The 20,857-nt window shown below is 34.8% G+C and overlaps 1 protein-coding gene across 1 annotated transcript; it reads right to left on the reverse strand.

The window, feature by feature from the left end:
• Positions 1–1,032: 1,032 nt before the first annotated feature.
• On the reverse strand, positions 1,033–12,240 carry LOC18589218 (FGGY family of carbohydrate kinase). The gene is made up of 15 exons (XM_018127977.2): positions 11,895–12,240; positions 11,203–11,282; positions 10,891–11,008; positions 10,579–10,757; positions 9,167–9,249; positions 8,873–9,057; positions 6,506–6,567; positions 6,193–6,301; positions 5,985–6,104; positions 5,520–5,639; positions 5,320–5,440; positions 5,070–5,226; positions 3,539–3,611; positions 1,954–2,081; positions 1,033–1,355 (listed from the first exon to the last, which is right to left on the reverse strand). The coding sequence occupies exons 1-15, from the start codon at positions 12,112–12,114 to the stop codon at positions 1,233–1,235; spliced, it is 1,878 nt and encodes a 625-aa protein (XP_017983466.1). The 5' UTR covers positions 12,115–12,240; the 3' UTR covers positions 1,033–1,232.
• Positions 12,241–20,857: the final 8,617 nt, after the last annotated feature.

The following is a 20,857-nucleotide window of genomic DNA, read 5'->3' on the forward strand; positions in this document are numbered from 1 at the left end:
TCCCTCTCCATTTTCTTTCCTTTGTTTTCAAGCATATTATAATAAAATGGTCTACCATTCTTGTGAAGGTTCACAAAATGCCAACATAGTAAACAATCTACAAAAAAGGTGTTGACATTTGAAAAGCTAATAATAATAGGTAAAACCTTGACTAGTTCCAATATGTCTCCATATTAGATTTATATTTAACATATCATTAGCATAAATAAAATCGGATTAATTAAACATTTCATACTGAATTATAATGAAATTATTTATTTGGCACTAGAAGAAAATAAATTTGCAATTAAGTAATTTAACTTTCATTCCATGAAGCACATTACACACCTCGTTAATTTCATTAATCAAATGGATGATGTGACAAAAAAAAAAACCCTGTTGATGCTCGACAGTCTGCCCATTCTGAGTATTGTTTTTTTCGTCAAATTCATTTCAAGTGCAAACTATTCAACGAAATCACACTTAGAGTATTTAATTGAGTGGAGGAAAATGTTGTCTCTTTTATAGATAAAAGAATCTATGCAATAATAACGTTACACAGTTAAATAAGAAAAAAATCACGAATCTTATATTTAAACTTACAAGTAAAAACCTTTATCTATTTAATACACATTTTTTTGGATTAGAAATGTAAATCCATGCCAAGTGTCCGTACTCATTAAGAATTGAATTTGGACATAATTTTTTAAATTCGAGCCCAACTAAATCGGATTACTTTATTTTATCAATAATAATACAATTTTTTTTTATTAAAGTTTAATTTTAAAATAATAAAATAAACAAACTGTTGTAGCAAGCAGCTTGAGTTTAAAATAAAGCAATTCAACCCGATTTGCCATAAAATTATGCGTTTATTTTTGTTTCCAAATAACACCCAGTTTGAAGGACTCAGAATTTTAGGATAAGCAAGAAGAGATGCATGCGATGGGAAGACTCCCTTTTCATTCAAAATTCCTACCTTCTCTTCTTTACCCCCTCTATTTCCTCCATTTACAAATTGACTACATGAGAGATGATTTCCCGCTAAAGGAATTAAAAATGTGAAACTCATCCATTAATCTTTATTCGGGGTCCTCTGGTCTGTGCTAGGTTTCACATGCAACTACAACACCAATTATTTACACAAGTATCTTTACCAGTAATCCAGTAACTTTACACAGTCCCACTTCCTTAACATTCAAAAACCCAATTCAAGAAAAGCATTCACAAGTTGCAACCATGTACCTCACAATCTAGGCCAATGCTTGTGCCATGATTGAACGCTGTGATAGCTGCTGCTTATAAAGTTCAAGGAAAATTCGGTATTTGGCATCATGATACTTCTTCACCCTTGGGTCTTTTGATGGATGAATGACCTGCATGGTTTCAAGAAGTCAAAGACCAAATATAGGCATGAATCTAAGATGGCTTGCTCCTCTAGTTATGAGAAAGAACACAACACCAGAAACAAAGGGGAAGGTTTCGCTGGGGCATCTGCAACTACCTACTTGCTCAAGTTCAGTGTCAGTGACATCTATTGAACCACATAAAACAAGTGATATGATATGGGTCGTGTAATTAACTCTCGAGATGCATATTGAATTAATTGCTGAGGATCCGATTTATATAATTTTAGCCAGTCGGGTAAAATTATATCAACAAGCTAGGTACCAGCCCAATCATGGACCTAATTGAAAATTGATGCCTAACATAGAAATGTCTTTTCCTATTAGTTGATGCCAATCTATGAGAGACAGCTCCTAGGCCAACTAAGCAAACAAGACCACAATTGCATGCCAGATTTTATGCATTGCCATCAGTTGACTTGTCTAGGTTGAACCCCTTTATGTAAGGTTTAAAACCATAACACAGCTCAATTTTTGGCTGGAGCTTCTGCATGTTTGTAACACATGTTTTCATGATAAAAGCATGAGCTAATTGACAATTAAAACAAACGAGGAATACTTTGCATACCTGACCAGCCGCATTAAGTGCTTTCATGGCGTCACTGAGACAAGAATACTTCTTCGCAGCAACTGCACCAAGAATAGCAGCCCCTAAGAGCACCGACTCACTTTCACGTGGAAGTATTATAGGGCAACCTGAAAAAATTTTGAGAGCAAATGGTAAAAAAAAACAAACAAAAAGGAATAACAAATTATGAGCAAGAAAGCCACAATTATTAATCAACATGTTCCCAGCAATAATAAATGCCATTGCTAAATCCAACACCTTCTAGATGACCCATTTTACTTGATTTATGAGACAATTACAGAAATCAAGTTCAGAGTGTCTTCTACAACAAATGTGATATAAGAATAATATGTTTCTATACTAAATTTGCTTCGTGTTTTCAACTTTCAGTTAAATTAGATTTCAATGAATGTACAAAGTACTCAAGTTAATATGACGAACTGCCTCCATGACTGACTACAAACTTGCCTACTGATGGGAATTTGAACATCTTATCCATGAAACTAATTAAGAGGAGAGAGGGGAAGATAGCACATTAATAACAACACACCCATGTATCTACAACAACAAAGTAAGCCTTTTCCTACTATGGCAGCTATATAATATTGAATCAGTAAAATCTATTCAGGGCCATATCCTCAGAAAGCTCAATCAAAGCGAGGTCCTGTCAGTTTTCATCCATTAAATCACACTTTCAAGGGGAGATCTATAGGTTACTCTTTACACATTAAGATGGGGCAAATTTACAGGTGTAAAAACTTAATAAGTATTACATTGTTCCTCATTTTGTTAGTTTCAAGATTTTTCCTGCCCACTTGATCGTAATTTAGGATCGTACATACTAAATCTAGCCAATGTCCATCATTCATGGGAGATTCAAATTCATAACCAATTCTCTTTTCATTAGAATAAGTGGAATGCTCGACACGCTATTCAATAAATGACTTGCACAAGGATATGAAATCCAATGGTAAGCTAAGTCAAATGCCAAGCCCACAAAACTTATCAAGGAGAAGAACAAGTTCTACAATTATTCCTAACAAAAACATATCCATGCCAACAATGCCAAGTTAAATGATGCATACTTGAATCATTCCTGAAGGAATTATTTGCACTGACCCTATCCACTCGTGCTCTTTTCTTTCTCTTTATAGTTGGATCCAAAACTTGACTGTACCAAAACCTCTATAAATTACAGTTCATTGTCTTACTGAGGGTGCGTTTGGCACCACAGTACAGTATGGTGAGGAGTCCCTCCAACCCCACCATACTGTGGTGCCAAATGGCACCTAAGAAGTTTTCACATTTAAAAGTTTGTTTATGGCTAGAAAATTTGTCTTTTCCTCTCAAATTTAACAATATGTACGACAACATATAATTCAGCATTCAAGTGCATCAAAAAAGAATCATTGGTCTAAAAAATCATATACCCTACAAAAAAAAGGTTTTATGTTGCTATAAACGCACTAAATTTTATTGATAAATTGATATATGAAAGTTACTAGTCAATAAAGGTATGCGCATGCATGAACATGTGCACAGTACAGCACATGTATGCAAAAAGAAAGAAAACAAATGCACAAACCAATAATATCTGCGTGTTCTTGAATGAAGAGGGCATTTTTTGAGAGACCACCACATGCAAGTAATGTGTCAATCTGCACAAGAAGAAAGACATAATAAGAAAGGACTTCAAGGGTTAGCGAAATGAATTATAAAGAATCAATTCCTCAATGCCGAGCAACCCTCTTCTTTAGTCATAAACAGCAGCAGAAACATATTCAATTAACAAGAAATAATTAGATGGCTTTAAGTTTGAGCTCCTTGCAAGTTGACATGTATCTGGACATCAAGGTCAAGGGACTGCATTTGGGAACCAAGATCAATTGATATGGTCCAACCAAACCTTACCAGTCAGTGAGGCACAAATTCCTAAAGATATTAAATATTTGTTTGCAAGAATGGTGTAATTCACACTTGCTTATTTAAGAAATAAAATAAAAAACCAATTGAACCATTAAGCTTTCCCTAATCATCAGTAAGGTTCAACTTTGTTGTATATACAAGAAGGGAAAATGAAGGGGTGTGAGTGGGGAGCAGAGAGTGGAAAGTGGGCCAATTTGACAACCAGTAAGGCCATTTGCCAGCAGCTGTTCTAGATCGTCATTTGACAACTAGACAGGAAGCTTGACACTCTTTATCACACAGCCAAAACAGGCATCATGGGCTGGACTGAAATGATTGCTTCCAGGTTGGTCCTAGGATAAGCTAATTCCAGTTTTATCCATTAAGGCAGGTGGCCTATTTTTTGTGGATCTTTTGAACTCTGCAAGAAATTATTAGGTGCTCTCAGTTCTAAGCTCAAATTAATCCTTGCTTAATTCTTCATTATGCAATCACTTAATTCCAAGTCAACTGCTACCAAGCTGTTTATCACAAACAGCCCTTGTTAATTTCATAATTATTTCAATCAATAAGAACATAGTATTGAACTGGTCACAAGTGAGGGGGGGAAAAACTCAAATAGATCAAAATTTTCAACATTGGAAGATGAATCTGAAATACCAAAGAGATAGAGAGAGAGAGCAGACCTCTATAGCCACTCTATCATTTTAAGGCAAAAAATTAACAATGCAAATCTTGAGTTTTGGTTGAGGATGAGAGCAAATTCCTAATGCGCAAAGAAATAGCAGCACTGGATCATACTAACTGGAGTTCTGGAACCATTTGAAGCTGTGCATATTCATGATAATGAATGGTCCAAATTCTGTCGCAGGTATAGGATAACTATCTTTCATGGACTGTATTTTAAAACTAAAAACATATGTTCATCCCACAGAAGCATAACAAATTAACATTGATTTCAGAAAACAATTTTAAAGTGAAAGTAATACACCCACTCTTATTAAAGACATAGACAAGTGACACAATGTCAGGGAAACTAGCAAAAGTTACCATCTGTATTTTGTCAATAGGAAAAAACTCATTCAAAAACCCAGAATGGAGAGCAGATTGCTTTATAGACATGGAACTTTAAAACTAGTAAAGTTTAACAGCTGAACAAACATATCTGCTTAAAATAAGTGGATCAAAAATGAGAGATATGCATTTCTTGCCTTATGACCATTGGCATTGCAATGCTCCACAATGTGACGTGTACCATATGCAATACCCTGGATTGTGGCAAGGTATAGTCGAGCCAACTGTTTCTCACTAGTGTCGAGAGTCAATCCACACACTACTCCTTTTGCTTTTGGATCTGCAATCGGAGACCTGTTTCATCACAATGGTAAATTCTAAAACTCATAAAGATAAGTATGTAGTATGAACTAGGAAACTCATAAATAAAATCTTTAAAAGCTTTACCTGTTTCCATGGAAGTCAGGAAGGACGTGTATGTCTTCAGTCAAAGCAGCTATAAACGGACACTGCATCTCAGACATCATTGATTCTAACATATTGTTCAGTAGCAGAAACAGGGAAGTATCTGGGATATAGAACAGAGAATAGGAAGTCAAGCCAATGCCTAGAAGCAGAAAAAAGGGGGAAAGTAGCCAATTACTTACTTCGAGAGGCAGCACGATTTGCAAGTCGAGGAGAAGCAACATGGTTTTCAATTATGTAATCCAATAATGCACCAGTAGCACTCTGCCCACCTTCTGTGAGCCAGTACTCAGGTATCATTGCTATAAAGGCAAATGGAAACATAGAATTACCATTAATATTGAGGATCTGCCAAAATTAACAAGCTAAGTACGTAACCTTACATAATAAAAATACAAAGTCATTCACATTATACCGTTGGGAATTAATGTAAGTGACCAAGAAGACTGGTTAAGGAATGAGTTAGCTTTGAGAGAAGTCTCTAACCCAATCCACATTACGTATAGCCATGTGTGACTGTGTGTAAGTGCTAGTTACAAATGAGAAAATATATAGATGTCTAGTTGGCAAGAGTTTATCTGATGGTTTTAGCAAACCCAGTTTCATAGACCACTAAATAACCAAGATTATGATTTTTCAGAGTATACCTGACCAAAATGGTCCCCATACTCCAGGAATAAACAGCTTGTCCCGCGATACCGCCATATGACAAGTAGAAGTGCCACACACCAGCACCATACGATGGCTTATAGCTTCATTATCATTCTCTGAACATGTGCCATTTTCCAAAAAGTTAAAAAATTACTGTTAATAAAGCAATTGAAGAAAAGGTGAAATAGTTCTTCATTGATAAACCTTCAGCTTCACAATCTGTCTTGGGTAGACTTTCCATTACCCCCACACCACCAGCATGAGCATCAATCAGCGATGTCCCAACAGGTGTTCCAGCTAGCAGACCCAGTTCCTGAAAAACATAAGTTACCAATTTTGAATGAATAAACAATTAGCCAAGACCTAGGGTTCAACAATTAACAGAAGCACCCTCCAAAGCCCACAAAAAAGGATTATGTTTGTATTCTTATATCTAAATAAAAACATTTGCTTTATTAATAGACCTCAAGAGCGCCACTTGAAATCAATGTCAAATCTTCAGTACAAAATTTCTTGCCTTCGCAGCTGTAGGAGTAAGCCCAGAACCCAAACCATGGCCAGGAAAAGCTACACTTCGTCCTGTCATTATAAAAAACGGCTGGTAATAAAATGAAACTAAAAGACAATGATCAAAACATAGTCAACAAGTTCCTTCCACTCATCATTTCAATGTTTTTTGGTACATTCATGATACAATATCTGCATAATCAAAGTTGAAGACTGTAAAACTGGCAAAAAAGAACTAACAAATTCATTGCACTTCTACATTGGATGCCACTGTCAAATGTTCTTCTGTATTTGAAATTTGGATGGACAACAAAGTAACATAACGGGTGAGTACATATGTATATCCATTCTTTAAGTTTTATTTGTGAAGGTACCAAGGAAGGAAAAAAAGATCAGAGGCTCATTATTGTGGGTTTTTCAACTAATATTCTCCACTGAACTACACAAATAGATCAATTCTCAAGAAACAATGAAGACCACAAATTGGCTATCCATTTAATGCTAACTAGACAATTTTGTGATTAAATTTTGCATTGGCCACCATATGGTAAGAAAATTTTGTGGAAAGTAGAATCACATTAAGATAAGTCATGACAAATTCATTGCATTTCTACATTCGATGCCACTGTCAAGTGCTCTTCTGTATTTGAAATTTTGATGGACAACAAAGTAACATAACAGGTGAATACATATGTATATCCATTTTTTAAATTTTATTTGTGAAGGTACGAAAGAAGGAAAAAAAGATCATAGGCCCATTAGTCTGGATTTTTCAACTCATATTCTCCACTGAACTACACAAACAGATCAATTATCAAGAAAAAATGAAGTCCATCAATTGGCTACCCATTTAATGCCAACTGGACACCTGTGATGAAATTTTGCATTGGATACCGTGTAGTAAGAAATTTTTTTGAAAAGTAGAATCACAAAAAGATAAGTCATAGCAAGTCATCACTTTCTACACGTCTGTCAATATTTCTCACTGTACCCAACCAGAGTGTGCTAATTTCAGCAATAAATTTCAGAAATAACATCCAAAATCTAAAATGTCATAATAGTTGAAGACATATCAAACAACAGCCAGAATTAAATGCTGAATTATCCAACCACCCTGACAACCACATCCTAAAGGAAAATCAACAAAGAACAATAAAAATTTTAAAGGAAAAAAGAAAGGAAAAAAACAAAAAAATTATGCTATTAGATGGAAGATTCTGACTCATGTAAACAACTAGGAAATTGAAACACTGACAATAAAAGACTTTTCCAAATTATTAGCAAGAGAAAAGCCCTATCATGCATTTATAAAACTGTTCATATTTGTATTAATAGACTGTTACAAACGACAAGTCAATCCTGCCAACAACTTCTATTCAACTCCTTTTTTTTCCTTTTATTATCAATCAACATGTTAAAAGAAATGTGTACATATTACTTATATCCAAGCGATAAAACACATGTAATCAAGCAATTATTGTGTAAGGACAGAGCATTTTGAATAGCAATAGGCCTAAACCAGCAGTCAGCTTCGAGTCTTTTACCTTTTTGCCCTAGTAATGGATGACTTACCAGATATATTCAGGATATTATATACTATTGAAAGCTTTTTTGCTGAATGATAGGGTATGGTTGATAAAAAAAAGAATGCTTACTGCCAAACTTGAGTTATGGAAAGAGACTTTGGAATCTTAAGAGTTTCCAATTCAGTTGCTCTAAAATAAAGTATTTGAAACGTAAATTCAAAACAGAATGGAGCATGAGAAGATGAAGACACACTGCAAAGTGAAAATTTTAAGTATCTTGGTTCAATTACAGAAACGATCGGAGATATTGATGGAGATGTCACCCATAAGCTGAAGGAAATCACAAGATAGAGAAAAGACCACTAATGATTTACAGTAATAACTGCTGGGCAACTAAGTACCACAATAACACCTCCCCCCCCCCTCTCTTCCCCAAAAAAAGGATGAGATAAGAATGTGTAGACATACAAGGCAAGATAAAATTATGCATAAGTGTGTATCACCATTGGGGGTAAAATGAAGGCCAAGGTTATTTTGACATTTAGAAAAAAGACTTACAAGATGTAAGTTAACAGAGGATAACCATGTCAAGAGAGGGAGATGAAGAAAAAGAATATAGTTGAAAATTAGGATGAAGGACACTATTATCTATCAGGCTTACTGAGTATACGGTCCTAATAGAGTACAATGCTGTAATATGATTGACATAGCCAACCCATAAATGGCTCAATTCATTGTTGTTGTTATATCAATCTGTCGAAAAATATCCACGTAAACAGGAAACTATGTCTTTCTCAACTCTTGAGTCCAACCAAAGAATAAGATGAAGAAATGAAATTCTTAAAGCATACCAATCTTAGCATGGTGGCCCTCAACAAGATCACCTAAGCCAATCTCCTCCCAAAAATCATCATCCCATCCACAAGCTTCCATGTCTCGAGAATCTTTCTCATTCATCTGCTGCATGTGTGCATGGCCAAGATATGTCCATTTGCACACTGTGGTGCATAGACTTCGTGTATCATCTCCTGTTGCTCTACAAAAGAAAGTACAAAAATAAGGTTAAATTCATTAAGGTAAGAGAAGAGCCCGATGTCTTGGCATCAAGAAGCTTATGATATAGAAGAGCGGCAGAATCGATGGACCTGTATGACAACCAATCGCTCAAGTCCATCCACCTAAATACCATTGACCAAGACTCTTGCAAATTTTCTTTCACCCACAAAAGCTGCAAAAATATATTTTATCAACCATTGTCTGTATATCACACAAGCATAGCTAAACTAGTTTCACTTAACAATCATATATGAAAATAATTATAAATAGGGCACGTTTAGCACAGCAGTAAGATTGAAAATAGAAATGTCAGCGAGATTGGTAATTGTAGCACGGAGATAGGAGTTGCAAAAGTAAGATTGAAATCAGTGAAGAGATGATGTCTGTTTGTTAAATATAGTGATGGCAGTGTGGTGAGAAGAGAACATAACTACTAACAAAATTGAGGTAAAAGTGTAGTAATGATATTTTATGTATACTTTATATATTATTTTGATAGTTTTAAAATCTTATAAATATATTCAATGAAAATATTAACACATTATATTAAATTAAAATAACAGTTAATATATTAACTACTAATAAATATTTTATATTTATAAACAACAAATTTATTATTATTTTTCTATGAGATCAAAGTTGTTATATGAAAAATCTATTTGCTTTTTTGCACATTTATTTACCTACTAATATAGTTATGTACTTAATTATTTAATTGTATATGTATATTAAGGATATTAGATTTAAATTGATATATATATATATATATATATATATATATATATATATATATAAAATATTTAACATTTGAAAAGCTGAAACAAATGAAAATAACAAAATTATTTTTATATTAAAAAACAAATAAGTGAAGAAAAACTAAAAGAACCAAATCAATTTATCCCATATCAAAGGGGAAGATGGAGCATGAGTGGGGGAAAGGCGTAAAGTAGGTTTCCCCCATCTATTTCTTCATCTAATGTTGCACAAGATCTCACATTGATGAGAATGGATAAATTAGCGAAGGGGGAAGCTTATGAAGTATGCCTCCCTTCCCAATCCCATTAGTAACTTCATGATAGTGTGGTGTTTTCTTGGTTACCAAGATCCCACATTGGCAAATTAAGTGATGGGTTCAAGGGAGAAGCTTTATAGATTAAGCTTCCTTATCCCATTTTAATTGAAGAAATGTCCTCCTTTCCTTTCTCCCTATAGTGGGCCTACAAACCATGCATCATAATGTTAGGTCCACATTATGATACCTATGATTAAGCCTATAGGATATGGTTCAAAATAACTTCAAATTCAATTTTTTTAATTATGTATATCTGAATGAGGGGTTCTCTATCTTCCCAACACAAACACTTGCAATAAGTTGGTTCTATGACTATTTTTCTATCAAAACATGCTGTGTATCCAGAGTAGATTTGCCTTGGGAACTAATTCAACATAGAATTATAGGCTATGCAAAACCATTGGATGACTAGACTCATTGACTAGGTACCTTTGGTGGCTGCATCTCAGGCGAAACAGATCCACCACAGTATTGCAACACTGGTGAGTTACGAGAGTTAATCTTCTCAGCTTGCTTCACAGCTCTATGGTCCATCCAAACTATAATATTTCTTCTTGAATCACCACTCCAAGAAACTGTAACTGGTGAGCCATCGGCATCCACTGCCACTACAAGAAGATGCCATATTTTCCTTAACCTTACGAATATGTTTACTTTTCAGTCAAATATATGGCATACTGCACAAATGAAAAGAGTTCTTATTCAAACACCGTATAAGATAATATTTTTCCAAATACAAACCAAGTGAACAGGTAGCTGCAAATCCAATGCCCTTCACTTCTTCCCCTTCAACTTTTGCAAGAGAGCATGCTGACTTCACAGCTGAACAGATTGCATGCCAGATGTCCGTTGAAGATTGCTGGTATAAAAAGAAATGGTTTTGATTATCCCAATATATAATCACACCCCGCCCCCTACAGTAATGTTTCTCCGAATCAAAGGAAATCCAGTATAAACTCGTTCACAAATTGATAGGATCATAGCAAGCTAATTCAGCCACTAAATTAGTCTGTTAAATTCGTGAGCCATTTGAAATTTTCCAGTTCTTTTTACCTCAATACAGTCACCTTCTTTCCATATTTGTATTGGGCTACTAGCAGATCCTAGAAGCTTCCCTTTCTCATCAAAGAGACCTGAAGCAGGCAGAGATATATAAACAAACAAAATGCAGCAATAAGGTTCAGCCCCAGGGAAAAAAATGCATGATGTGCCTGTTTGTACTACGTTGAAGAAAGAAAGCAAAGCAAGTTTCATGATTAAATTGAAATTTGCTAAATTTGGTTCAACTGTTGACTTTGCTATTGGCAATTCGCTTTTAGAATCATCAAAAGTTGAACGCAAAAGCAAAATGACAAATAGCAAGAATCATATTTGATCAAAAAGACCCACATGGTTCAAATGAAACACCATATCCAACATATTGTTCCAGAAAAAGAAAAAAAAAATCATCATTTAATCATCAATAAAATTTTAATTCATAATTTTACACTAATCCAACATGTATATCCTCACTTTCTTCTAAAGCAAGTAGCAAAAACCACATCAATTGGAACCTTAAAACTTACAAACACAAACAATGAAGAAAGGCGCATAGCATTAATGGACAATGAATCGAATATATATATAAGATTAAGCTGACAGTAAAACAAACAAGGAATCCAACAGTACGCATTCCAATCAAAACCATAATTAATGACGTAATCATTATTACACGGAGAGAAGAAAAAGGGAGAGAGAAAACGGACCAGCACGGGCGCTGCCGGTACCTACGTCGACGCCAAGGAAGGCAGAGCGAGGAGTAGCGGAGGAGGAGGAGATAGCGGCGGCCATTTCGAGGAACAAAGGGGAGGAGATGCTGTGTGAATGAGCGGAGGGAGAGGTCGCGGACCGGTTTTTTTGATGAGGCTGTTGCTGTTGGCGGATAAGCGGCGTCGTATCGGACCAGCCTCTCCTTATACCGGACATTTTTCTTTTTCTTTATTTCTCTTTTAATTTCTATCAACTTGTGTTTCTGCTTAATTTGTGGTTTCCATTTGGTTCATCTCATGATTGTTTCTGATTGCGATTTGCTTCGAAACCACTCATGCCGTTTGGCCTGCAGAAAATAGAAATGAAAAAAAAAAAGGAATGCAAATTACTTCTTAGCAAAGCTAACGGACAAATTTCCATCTTGTCATTGATTTTATTTTATTAAATACTCTTTGAAAATTACCAAGCATAATTAACTATTTTTTTTGGAAATAAAGTTAACACCAAATCATGGAAGCATTACATCCGAACCATAGAAAACATTTCTTGGCACTTTATTACCAAACAAAACTCACTCATTACCCTTGCATGCTAGGAGAGCCTGATTAAAATCTTTCTCATCGCCAAAACCTGTGGGACAGAACTCATAAGAAGGAAAAAAAAAAAAAAGTACTTTTCCGAGTGTACACCTATACTGCATACTGCAACCATCTACCAAGACAGGACACTACAATGACTCCTTATCTTGACCCACAACACTGCCTATAGAAAAGGGCAAAATCATACGTTTGTTCCATGGCAAGGTACCTTCCTGTGTATGTTTTGCGTGCTGTGCTATTGTGTGAGCCACGTTATTTTCCTCCCTGGAACAATGACAGACTTGTGTACACCGAGTCTTCTCCAACAACATGAGGCAGTTTTCCACTGTGTCCCAATCTTCTACTACTGCACTTATCATTCAACCATTTAACCAGCTGCATACAATCTATCTCCACCTCATCAATTCGTAGCTGCTGTTGATCAGAAATAGATAAAGCCCAACTTAACGCTTTGATCTTCGCCTCTACAATGGACACCTTTTGCTTATATGTATTTAATCCAGCAAGCATAACTTCTCCATGATTATTACGAACAACGAAACCAACACCAACCTTTACCTTACCATTTAAATTTGAAGATGGCAGCATCGTTAGCTTTGGTCCCTAGTAATAATCTCCATTTATTCTCCTTATTTCTCACACCAATTTCAGATATACGTGTCACGACCCGATACTATCTTCGAGTCCGTGACAACCGTCGCGATGTCCCAATAGACATTTATTTCTTGGAATGCCAACTGAAACCCCGTAAGCTTTAATATTAGTTTTCTCACCTCTCCTGCGAGCAACAGTTGCTAATATCATATTTTAAAAGATTATAAGCTATTTCCAAACCAAAACAATAAAAAAAATAATTTTCGTCTCACAGGGGTATTTTGGTCAATTTTCTCTAAAAATTTTGAAACTATCTAAAAATGTAGTATATGAGTGAAAGATACATATTTCATAAGTAAAAATAAGTTTAGATGTCTAAAACATTCATTAAAGTGAAATGATAACTATTAGAATAAAATAAAAATATTAAATAAAATATTTTATTTTTTTATAAAATAATATTTTTAGAGATATCCGTAAATAATTTTTTTAGCGTAAAAGCAAAATAAATTCATACATACAATAACACAAATAACCAGAGTATATAATTTAATTTACAATGACGTGTGGGCCCTCGAATGACCAAAAGTAATGAAGGCTACGAACTTACGATTTTTAAGGATGCAAATCCAACTGTAGCCCTCGACGAAATCAGTTATCTACAAACTAACCTGAGCCTGAAATTGGTGGAAAGGAAGGTGGTGAGTTTATATAAACTCAGTGAGTAAACAAACATAATCTAAAATATCTAAAGCCGAGTAAATGGAGACAACTTAAAAGAGTTCATCGTACTATGATTCATAACATTTCAAACTCATTTCAACTAAACAAAATAAATTCATTTCATTCAAATAATCAACATGGCTTATGAATTTCTTAAAAATTTAGCTCATGCCAAAACTCATTCTCGGGGATACCTTAGTCAAGGCATCCAACCGAGTCTGCCAAGACTGTTAAAGAAAAGTTCATATACGCATAAAACACATTTTTACGTTTAAAAGCATAGCCGTTCCTTAGCGTTGGCTGAGTTCACCATCACGCGGTGGTTTAGCGTGTAGTGAACTCTAAAGCTTTACCTTAGGAGATACCCTCTGCGCCTCTCGTACTAAGGTAAATATAACGGGGTTTATCGTGCCCCTCTAATAGGCTGGTCCATGGAAACCCGCCCACTGCAGTAAGCTAATCGATATTCCACCAAATCAATAAAATTCCAACAGTATGACGTGGCATTATTTTACAACACAGCATGTCAAGGCAAACAACAGTTCATATATGTTTAGCACAATTACCAATCCAGCCACTCATGCCTTGTCAAGCCTAGCCCTAAATTATCTACCATGTTACGCATGAGACTGATAGAGTGATTGTATATTTGAACAGCCTTGGAAGAATATTTAAAAGTCGGTATTGTGCTTAGAAGTATAAGTAAGTCGATTTATACCTCGAACTAATTAAAATAGGGATTTTAAGGTGAAATTAAGAGTTTCACAGTCCAAGGATGACTCAAAATGGTGATTGGGAGTTCGGGGATCAATTTGGAGTCAAACTGAAATTTTCACTATCCAAGGGCAAAATGGTCATTTGCCACCTGAGGACAAAATGAGAATTTTAGAAAAGATTTTTTGGCCCCATTTGACTTATTGGAGTATGATTTGAGTACTGGAGTATGATTTGAGGTTTAGAAGTAAAAAATTTTAATTCCGGTATAATTTGGAGTATAAGGGCGAAATGATAATTTTGTCACCCCGAGGGCAAATCGATAAATTTTCACCCCCGGCACTTGTCAAGACCAAGGGATTTTATTCATCATGGAAATGGATAAACATGAGAAATGTGTGGTGAAGAATTAAAGAATTAAAAGTCAAATATTTAAAATTTGAACTAATAAGAAAATGCCATGTGTCATACTTTTATTATTTTATTGTTTCGTTATAAAAAGGCATAAAAATAAGCTCATTTCTCCCATAGTGGTCAGCCAAACCAGAAGAGAAGAGAAACCAAGGAAGAACAAACCCTAGGTGGAGAAATTCAAGGGAAAATTGGTAAAAATTCAAGGAAACAAGTGACAAAAGGTAAAATTTCTTGATTTTGACTTGTGATATATCTTTCCCATGCATTTCTCCTCATTTTCCATGGTTAAATTACATATTTTCATGATGAATTCATGGCTGGTTGGAATGGGTATGGAGAGAGAATGATGTTAGATTGATTTCATTCTAAGTTATGTTAGTGTTTTTAGTTAGTTAAGAATATTTAGAAACAAAACAACAAGAAAATAATCCATTTTCCCCATGAACCTTCAATGGCCGAACCCTATGTGAAGTGTAGAAGTAATGAATTGATTTTGTGATCAAGTGAATTGGTTGAAAAATTGATGAAATGATGATTTATGGTGAGAAAATGGAATGGAAAAATTTTTAGTGATAGTGCACCATAATGGTCGAAATTTTCAAGAAGAATTGTGAGGGTTGTTAGGCTGAATTTTAGATTATTGAAATTGTATTTAGTGAATTGAAATATTAGAAATGAAATGGAGCAATTTGGAGCCAAATCGGACACAATTGTCATTTAATCGGGTAATAGGTCGAATTAGGTCAGTACCACATTTAAGCTGTAGTCGAATAAGTTGCATATCATATCATGCATATACACCGAGCCTGAATTGATTTTATAATGGTCAAGTATTGATGTGGTGAATTATGTATTGTACATTGTGGATAGGTGGTGAGTAAATTACACTGGTAAAAGTATAGAGATTGTGCTTGGAGACTGGGATTAGGAGTACATCGACTCCTAAAACTGTGAATAAACTTATTATCGTCTTAATTATCTAGAGTAGTTTTATACAATTGTGTGATTTTATAGAAAATGGGTTAAAATGGTAAATTGCTATGTTTTAGGAGAAATTGTGATTTTATAAATTTTTTAGAAAATTGAATACTGGTTTTGAAAATAGAATAATTGGAGACTTCTTGCTTGTGTTGTAAATTTATGGTTTTAAATTGAATGGCTTATGACAATAAATGAGCATGAATGGCTAAACTGATTTTGGTGTTAGAATTATTTGTACAGTGTATTCAGCCTTGAGAGGCTAGGTTGCGATAAATTGCCATGTCATGCAGAAAAAGATTTTATAAATCAAGTGGTAGATAAAATAATCCATAATCACTACAGTGGTGGGGGTTTTCGTGGACTGCCTATGAGAGGGGCACTGTAATCTAATTATATATTTACCTCCGAGGGGAGATGTTGGATGAAGTATCTCCTGAGGTAAAGATTTGAGTGCATTTCATGTGGACCACTGCGTAAGAGTGAGACTCAGCCAACGCCAAGGCATGGCTAAAATTTCGGATGTAAAGACATTTAACAGCCTTGACAGACTCGGTTGGGATAACCCTCGATCAAGGTATCCCTAATAACTGAATATGAGAATGATTTTTGGCACGAGCCAAGCTTTTCAGGAAATCATAAGCCTAGTTGTTTATTTGGTTGAAATGAGTTGAAATGTAATGAAATTACAATATGATAACTTATTTTAATTCGTCTCAATTTACTCGCCTTTAGATAGTTTAAATGGTGTCTGTTTACTCACTGAGATTTTATAATCTCACCACCCTCATTTCCTCACATTTCAGGCTTGGGGAATTCCATAGTTAGCTGACTTTGACAAGGACCTTCATTTGGACTTGAATAAGCAAAAGCTGTAGGTTTTCAGTTTTCGATGCATTTTGGTTAGATGTGGGCCTACATGTCACTGTCAAAGTAATTTTATGCTTTGGTTATTTGCTTTATGGTATATATGAATATAATTAATTTTTACGCTATAAGAATTATTTACCGATAGCTTTATAAAAATTATTTTACAAGAAAATAGTTTATTTTATTGAATATTTTTATTATATTCAAATGGTCAAATTTTCACTTCAAATGAACGTTTTAGATACTTAATTTTTTTTTAAATCATTAAATATATATTTTCTGCTTACTTACTACATTTTTAGCAAGTTTTGAGATTTTCGACGAAAAATGACGAAAATGCCCATGTGAGCCAGAAAACAATATGTTATGTTCTGATTTGAAAATGACTCGCAATCCTTCGAATTACGATATTTGATAACTATTGCTCATCGGGGAAGTGCGAAAGTTGATACGAGAGCCTTGCGAGGTTTCGATCGGCATTCAGGGTGAAGAATGTCTGTCGAGGCTTCGCGGCGATTGTCATGGGCCCAATGGGGAGTTCTGGATCTCGATGAGAGTTTCGGGTCGTGACATACCCACATTATCATAAGCCATTCAATTCAAACCATGATTTATAACACAACAAATAGTCTCCAATTACTCCATTTTCCAAGCCATCATTCAATTTCAAGACAATTTTATAAAATCATTTCGTTTAATCACATTTTGCTTATAAAACATAAAGATTTACCATTTAAACTCATTTTTTTATAAAATCACAAAAATGAATAAAATTTACTTTAGATAATTAAGACGATAATAAGGTTACTCACAATATCGGGAGTCGAGGTACTCCTAATCTCGATCTTCGGGTACAATCTCCTTACCCTTTTCGGAAGTTTCACCACCTAGACATAATGCACAACAAGCAATTTACTATATTTATGCTAAATCGTTATAAAACTAATTTAGGCTCTACATGAATGCATGAAATGGGATGTGAAATGTTCGGATTATTATCTAAATGCGGTGTTCTACATAGGTTCATTTGTGTATGGGGCTGAAATGGTATTGACCTAATTCACACTATACACAGGTTAATTGACCAAAATATCCAATTCAACTCCAAATAAATTCATTTCACTTTCAATACTTCAAATCATCAAATATAAGCTAGATAACATGAATTAAAGCAAAATCATCCTCAACATTTTCTCTTGAAAAATTCAGCCATGGTGGGTGCATAAACACTATAGTTTTTCATGCTTGATTTTTACACCATAAATCATTAATTCCTAACCAAATCACTTGAAATAAAATCAAATCCACCATCAACATACTATAAGGAAGATTCGGCCAATGAGGGTGATGGAAGAACATGAATTTTTCTTGTTTGCTTTTCATACTACACATCACCAACCAACTAAAAACACTATAATAACATGTTATCTAGTTAAATCCAAGATCAAAACCCCTCCCCCCATGTCCGGTCAGCAAAAGTATCTTCATACAAACTTGATTCTCAACCATGGAAAATGAAAAAGAATGCATAGGAAAGGTAGATCACAAGCTAAAATCAAGAAATTTTACCTTTTGTCACTTGATTCCTTGAAATCCACCAATTTTTCCTTGAATTTTTGCTCACTAGGGTTTGTTCTTTCTTTCTTTCCTCTTTTCCTTGGTGAGGCCGAACATATGGGAGTGAAATGGGTGAGTCATGTGCTGATTTTTAATGTAAATTATAATCAAATGAAAACTTGCCACTTGTCACCATTCCATTGGTCCATGCATAAAACTTAATAATTAAGCATTCTCTCACCGCCACAAAATTATCCATGGACCAAAATGATGATGGATGAAGTTCATGGGCTGGACAAGTGTCATGGTGGTGCAAAATTCCAATTTTGCCTTTGGGTGGCAAAATGACCATTTTGCCCCTACGTCATGAAAATTTCAATTTAACTCCAAATCAATCCTCGAACTCCGGATCACCATATTAAGTCATTCTGGGGTTTTTTAATTCTCAATTTCATCTTAAAATCTCTATTTGAACTAGTTCGAGGCTTAATTTAGCTTAGTTGTACCACTGGGTTCACTACCAACTTTTTTAACGATTTTTCGGGGCTTTCCAAGTATGCAAACATATTTTCAAGCACATGAATAATATGGCAAATATTTTATAGAGTTGGGCTTGACAATATGAGTGGAAATATTGGCCATTATATACTGCTGCACCATGTTTAGTCCTAGCTCCATCATCTTTTTGGGGCTCGAACATTCTTGCTTGAATGTTAAATTGTTCTTGACTTTCCATATTGACCATATAGTGCATATAATCTCCTCTTAATCTGTTTGCTCCACCTTATCAATCAACAACATGAGCCATTCTGTCACCGACGAGCACTGATTTTGAATAACCTTAAAACCCCACCTTGAAGTTATCCAAACAGCCCTTGTAAAGCTACACGTACATAAGCAATGAAATGTGATTTCCTCCTCAACTTTGTTGGTCCCAAGTAAATGTGCTAGATGGGGGTGAATAGCACTTTTTGGCTCTTACTCAAATTAGCTCTAAGTTAAGGACAAGTTTAAGATCAATAGAGACTGGTTCTATGCAAGATGAGGGAATGATTTAAGAAGGAATGAAAATAAAAACAAAAACAGAGTAGACAATACACCAGAATTTAGAGTGGTTTGGTCAAGGACCTACATCCACTACCTTGATTGTTCAACCAAGGATTTTCGAAATAAACTCACTAAAAACAGTGGAATTTCCAAGCTCCCACTAAGCTTTACAATGGCTCTTAATAGGCTCAGCCACAACCTTTTACAATGGTTTTTTCCGGGATCAACCAAAACCCAACAATTAACTTTTCTAAGCTAAGTTAGAACCTATACACTCAATCAAGCAATCCAAGCTTGAATAAATCTCTTAGAGTGTCTCTCACACTTTAAGTATACAAGGAGAAGAGAAATATATGCGTACCTATAATCACTGACTTGATCTAAGTGGTACAAAGTGAAGTGCTTATCTTAAATACAAAGATAGGAGTGAAGTGCAGTAAGCATGCTGAAGGTTTTTGCTAGTTTTTGAGCTTTCTTTGAACTTAGAAGCCTTAATTGCATTTTCTAGCTGTTGGGAGCCTCTTAAATACTTGAAGAATCAGCTCTGATAGGTATTAGGCAGTTTTTGACCATTGGAAGCAGTTTGGTGGCAGTTCTGGTCGTTAATATATCTTCTAGTGCTCAATTCAAATTTTCTTACAGAATGATGATAGGTGACTAACTGCGTTCTTAGTTAACTAAGTCGTCTCTATCTTCTGATCCCAGTTTCTAATAGTGAGCTCTTGGTCGACTAACTTCCTTCTTAGTCGATTAAGTTGTTTTTGTTTTAAAGTCCAGATTTTTTACAGTATGCTCTTAGTCGACTGACTTACTTCTTGGTCGACTAAGTCTTCTTTGTCTCTCAAATTTCTTGAACTCGCCAACTTCTAATTTGAATTTTAGCTAACTAATACCCTTCATTATCCAACTAAGAGGCGTCTGTTTTGTTGATCAATTGTAGCTCCCTTATTCATATAATTTTTGATATGTGCCTTTGAATGATTTATTTATTCTTGGCATACAATTTTGTCCTGCTCACTCAAGTAGGGATATTAGACACAAATGAATGAGAATATTTTATTATCATCAAAAACTAATGGAGCCAATAATCTCTCATTTTTTGATGATGACAAAACATTCCTTGATTAACAACATAGTGTCTATTGATTTCTTTTTGTTCTACAGAAAAATGGAGGATTTCCTCCCCCTAAGTGTGTGCTCGCCCTTAGTGTGTGTATATTTTATTATTCATTTCAACAAGTTTTTATTCATGTCATACAGATAATGACATTATATATTCAGAATATGTTTATGCAGACATATAAAGTGATCAACAATAGGTGGCTGATTGACAAAATGTCATCAATATTTCAGCTAACTGTCTGTCATCAGCATATCGTAACCAAATTCTATTTATGCCATTAATCATCTAGCGAAAATAGTATATTCAGCATCCATAAACATTCTAAACCAAGTTCCATTCA

This window comes from Theobroma cacao, chromosome 9 (assembly GCF_053813885.1).
Source record: "Theobroma cacao isolate CCN51 chromosome 9, ASM5381388v1, whole genome shotgun sequence".
Lineage (NCBI taxonomy): Eukaryota > Viridiplantae > Streptophyta > Magnoliopsida > Malvales > Malvaceae > Theobroma > Theobroma cacao.

Coding starts and splice junctions, on each gene's coding strand:
- LOC18589218 (XM_018127977.2), bottom strand. CDS start 12,114: ATGTCCGGTATAAGGAGAGGCTGGTCCGATACGACGCCGCTTATCCGC. Junction 11,009..11,202: donor AAGAAGGTGACTGTATTGAG/GTAAAAAGAACT, acceptor TTTTTATACCAG/CAATCTTCAACGGACATCTG. Junction 6,105..6,192: donor GACAGATTGTGAAGCTGAAG/GTTTATCAATGA, acceptor GCACATGTTCAG/AGAATGATAATGAAGCTATA.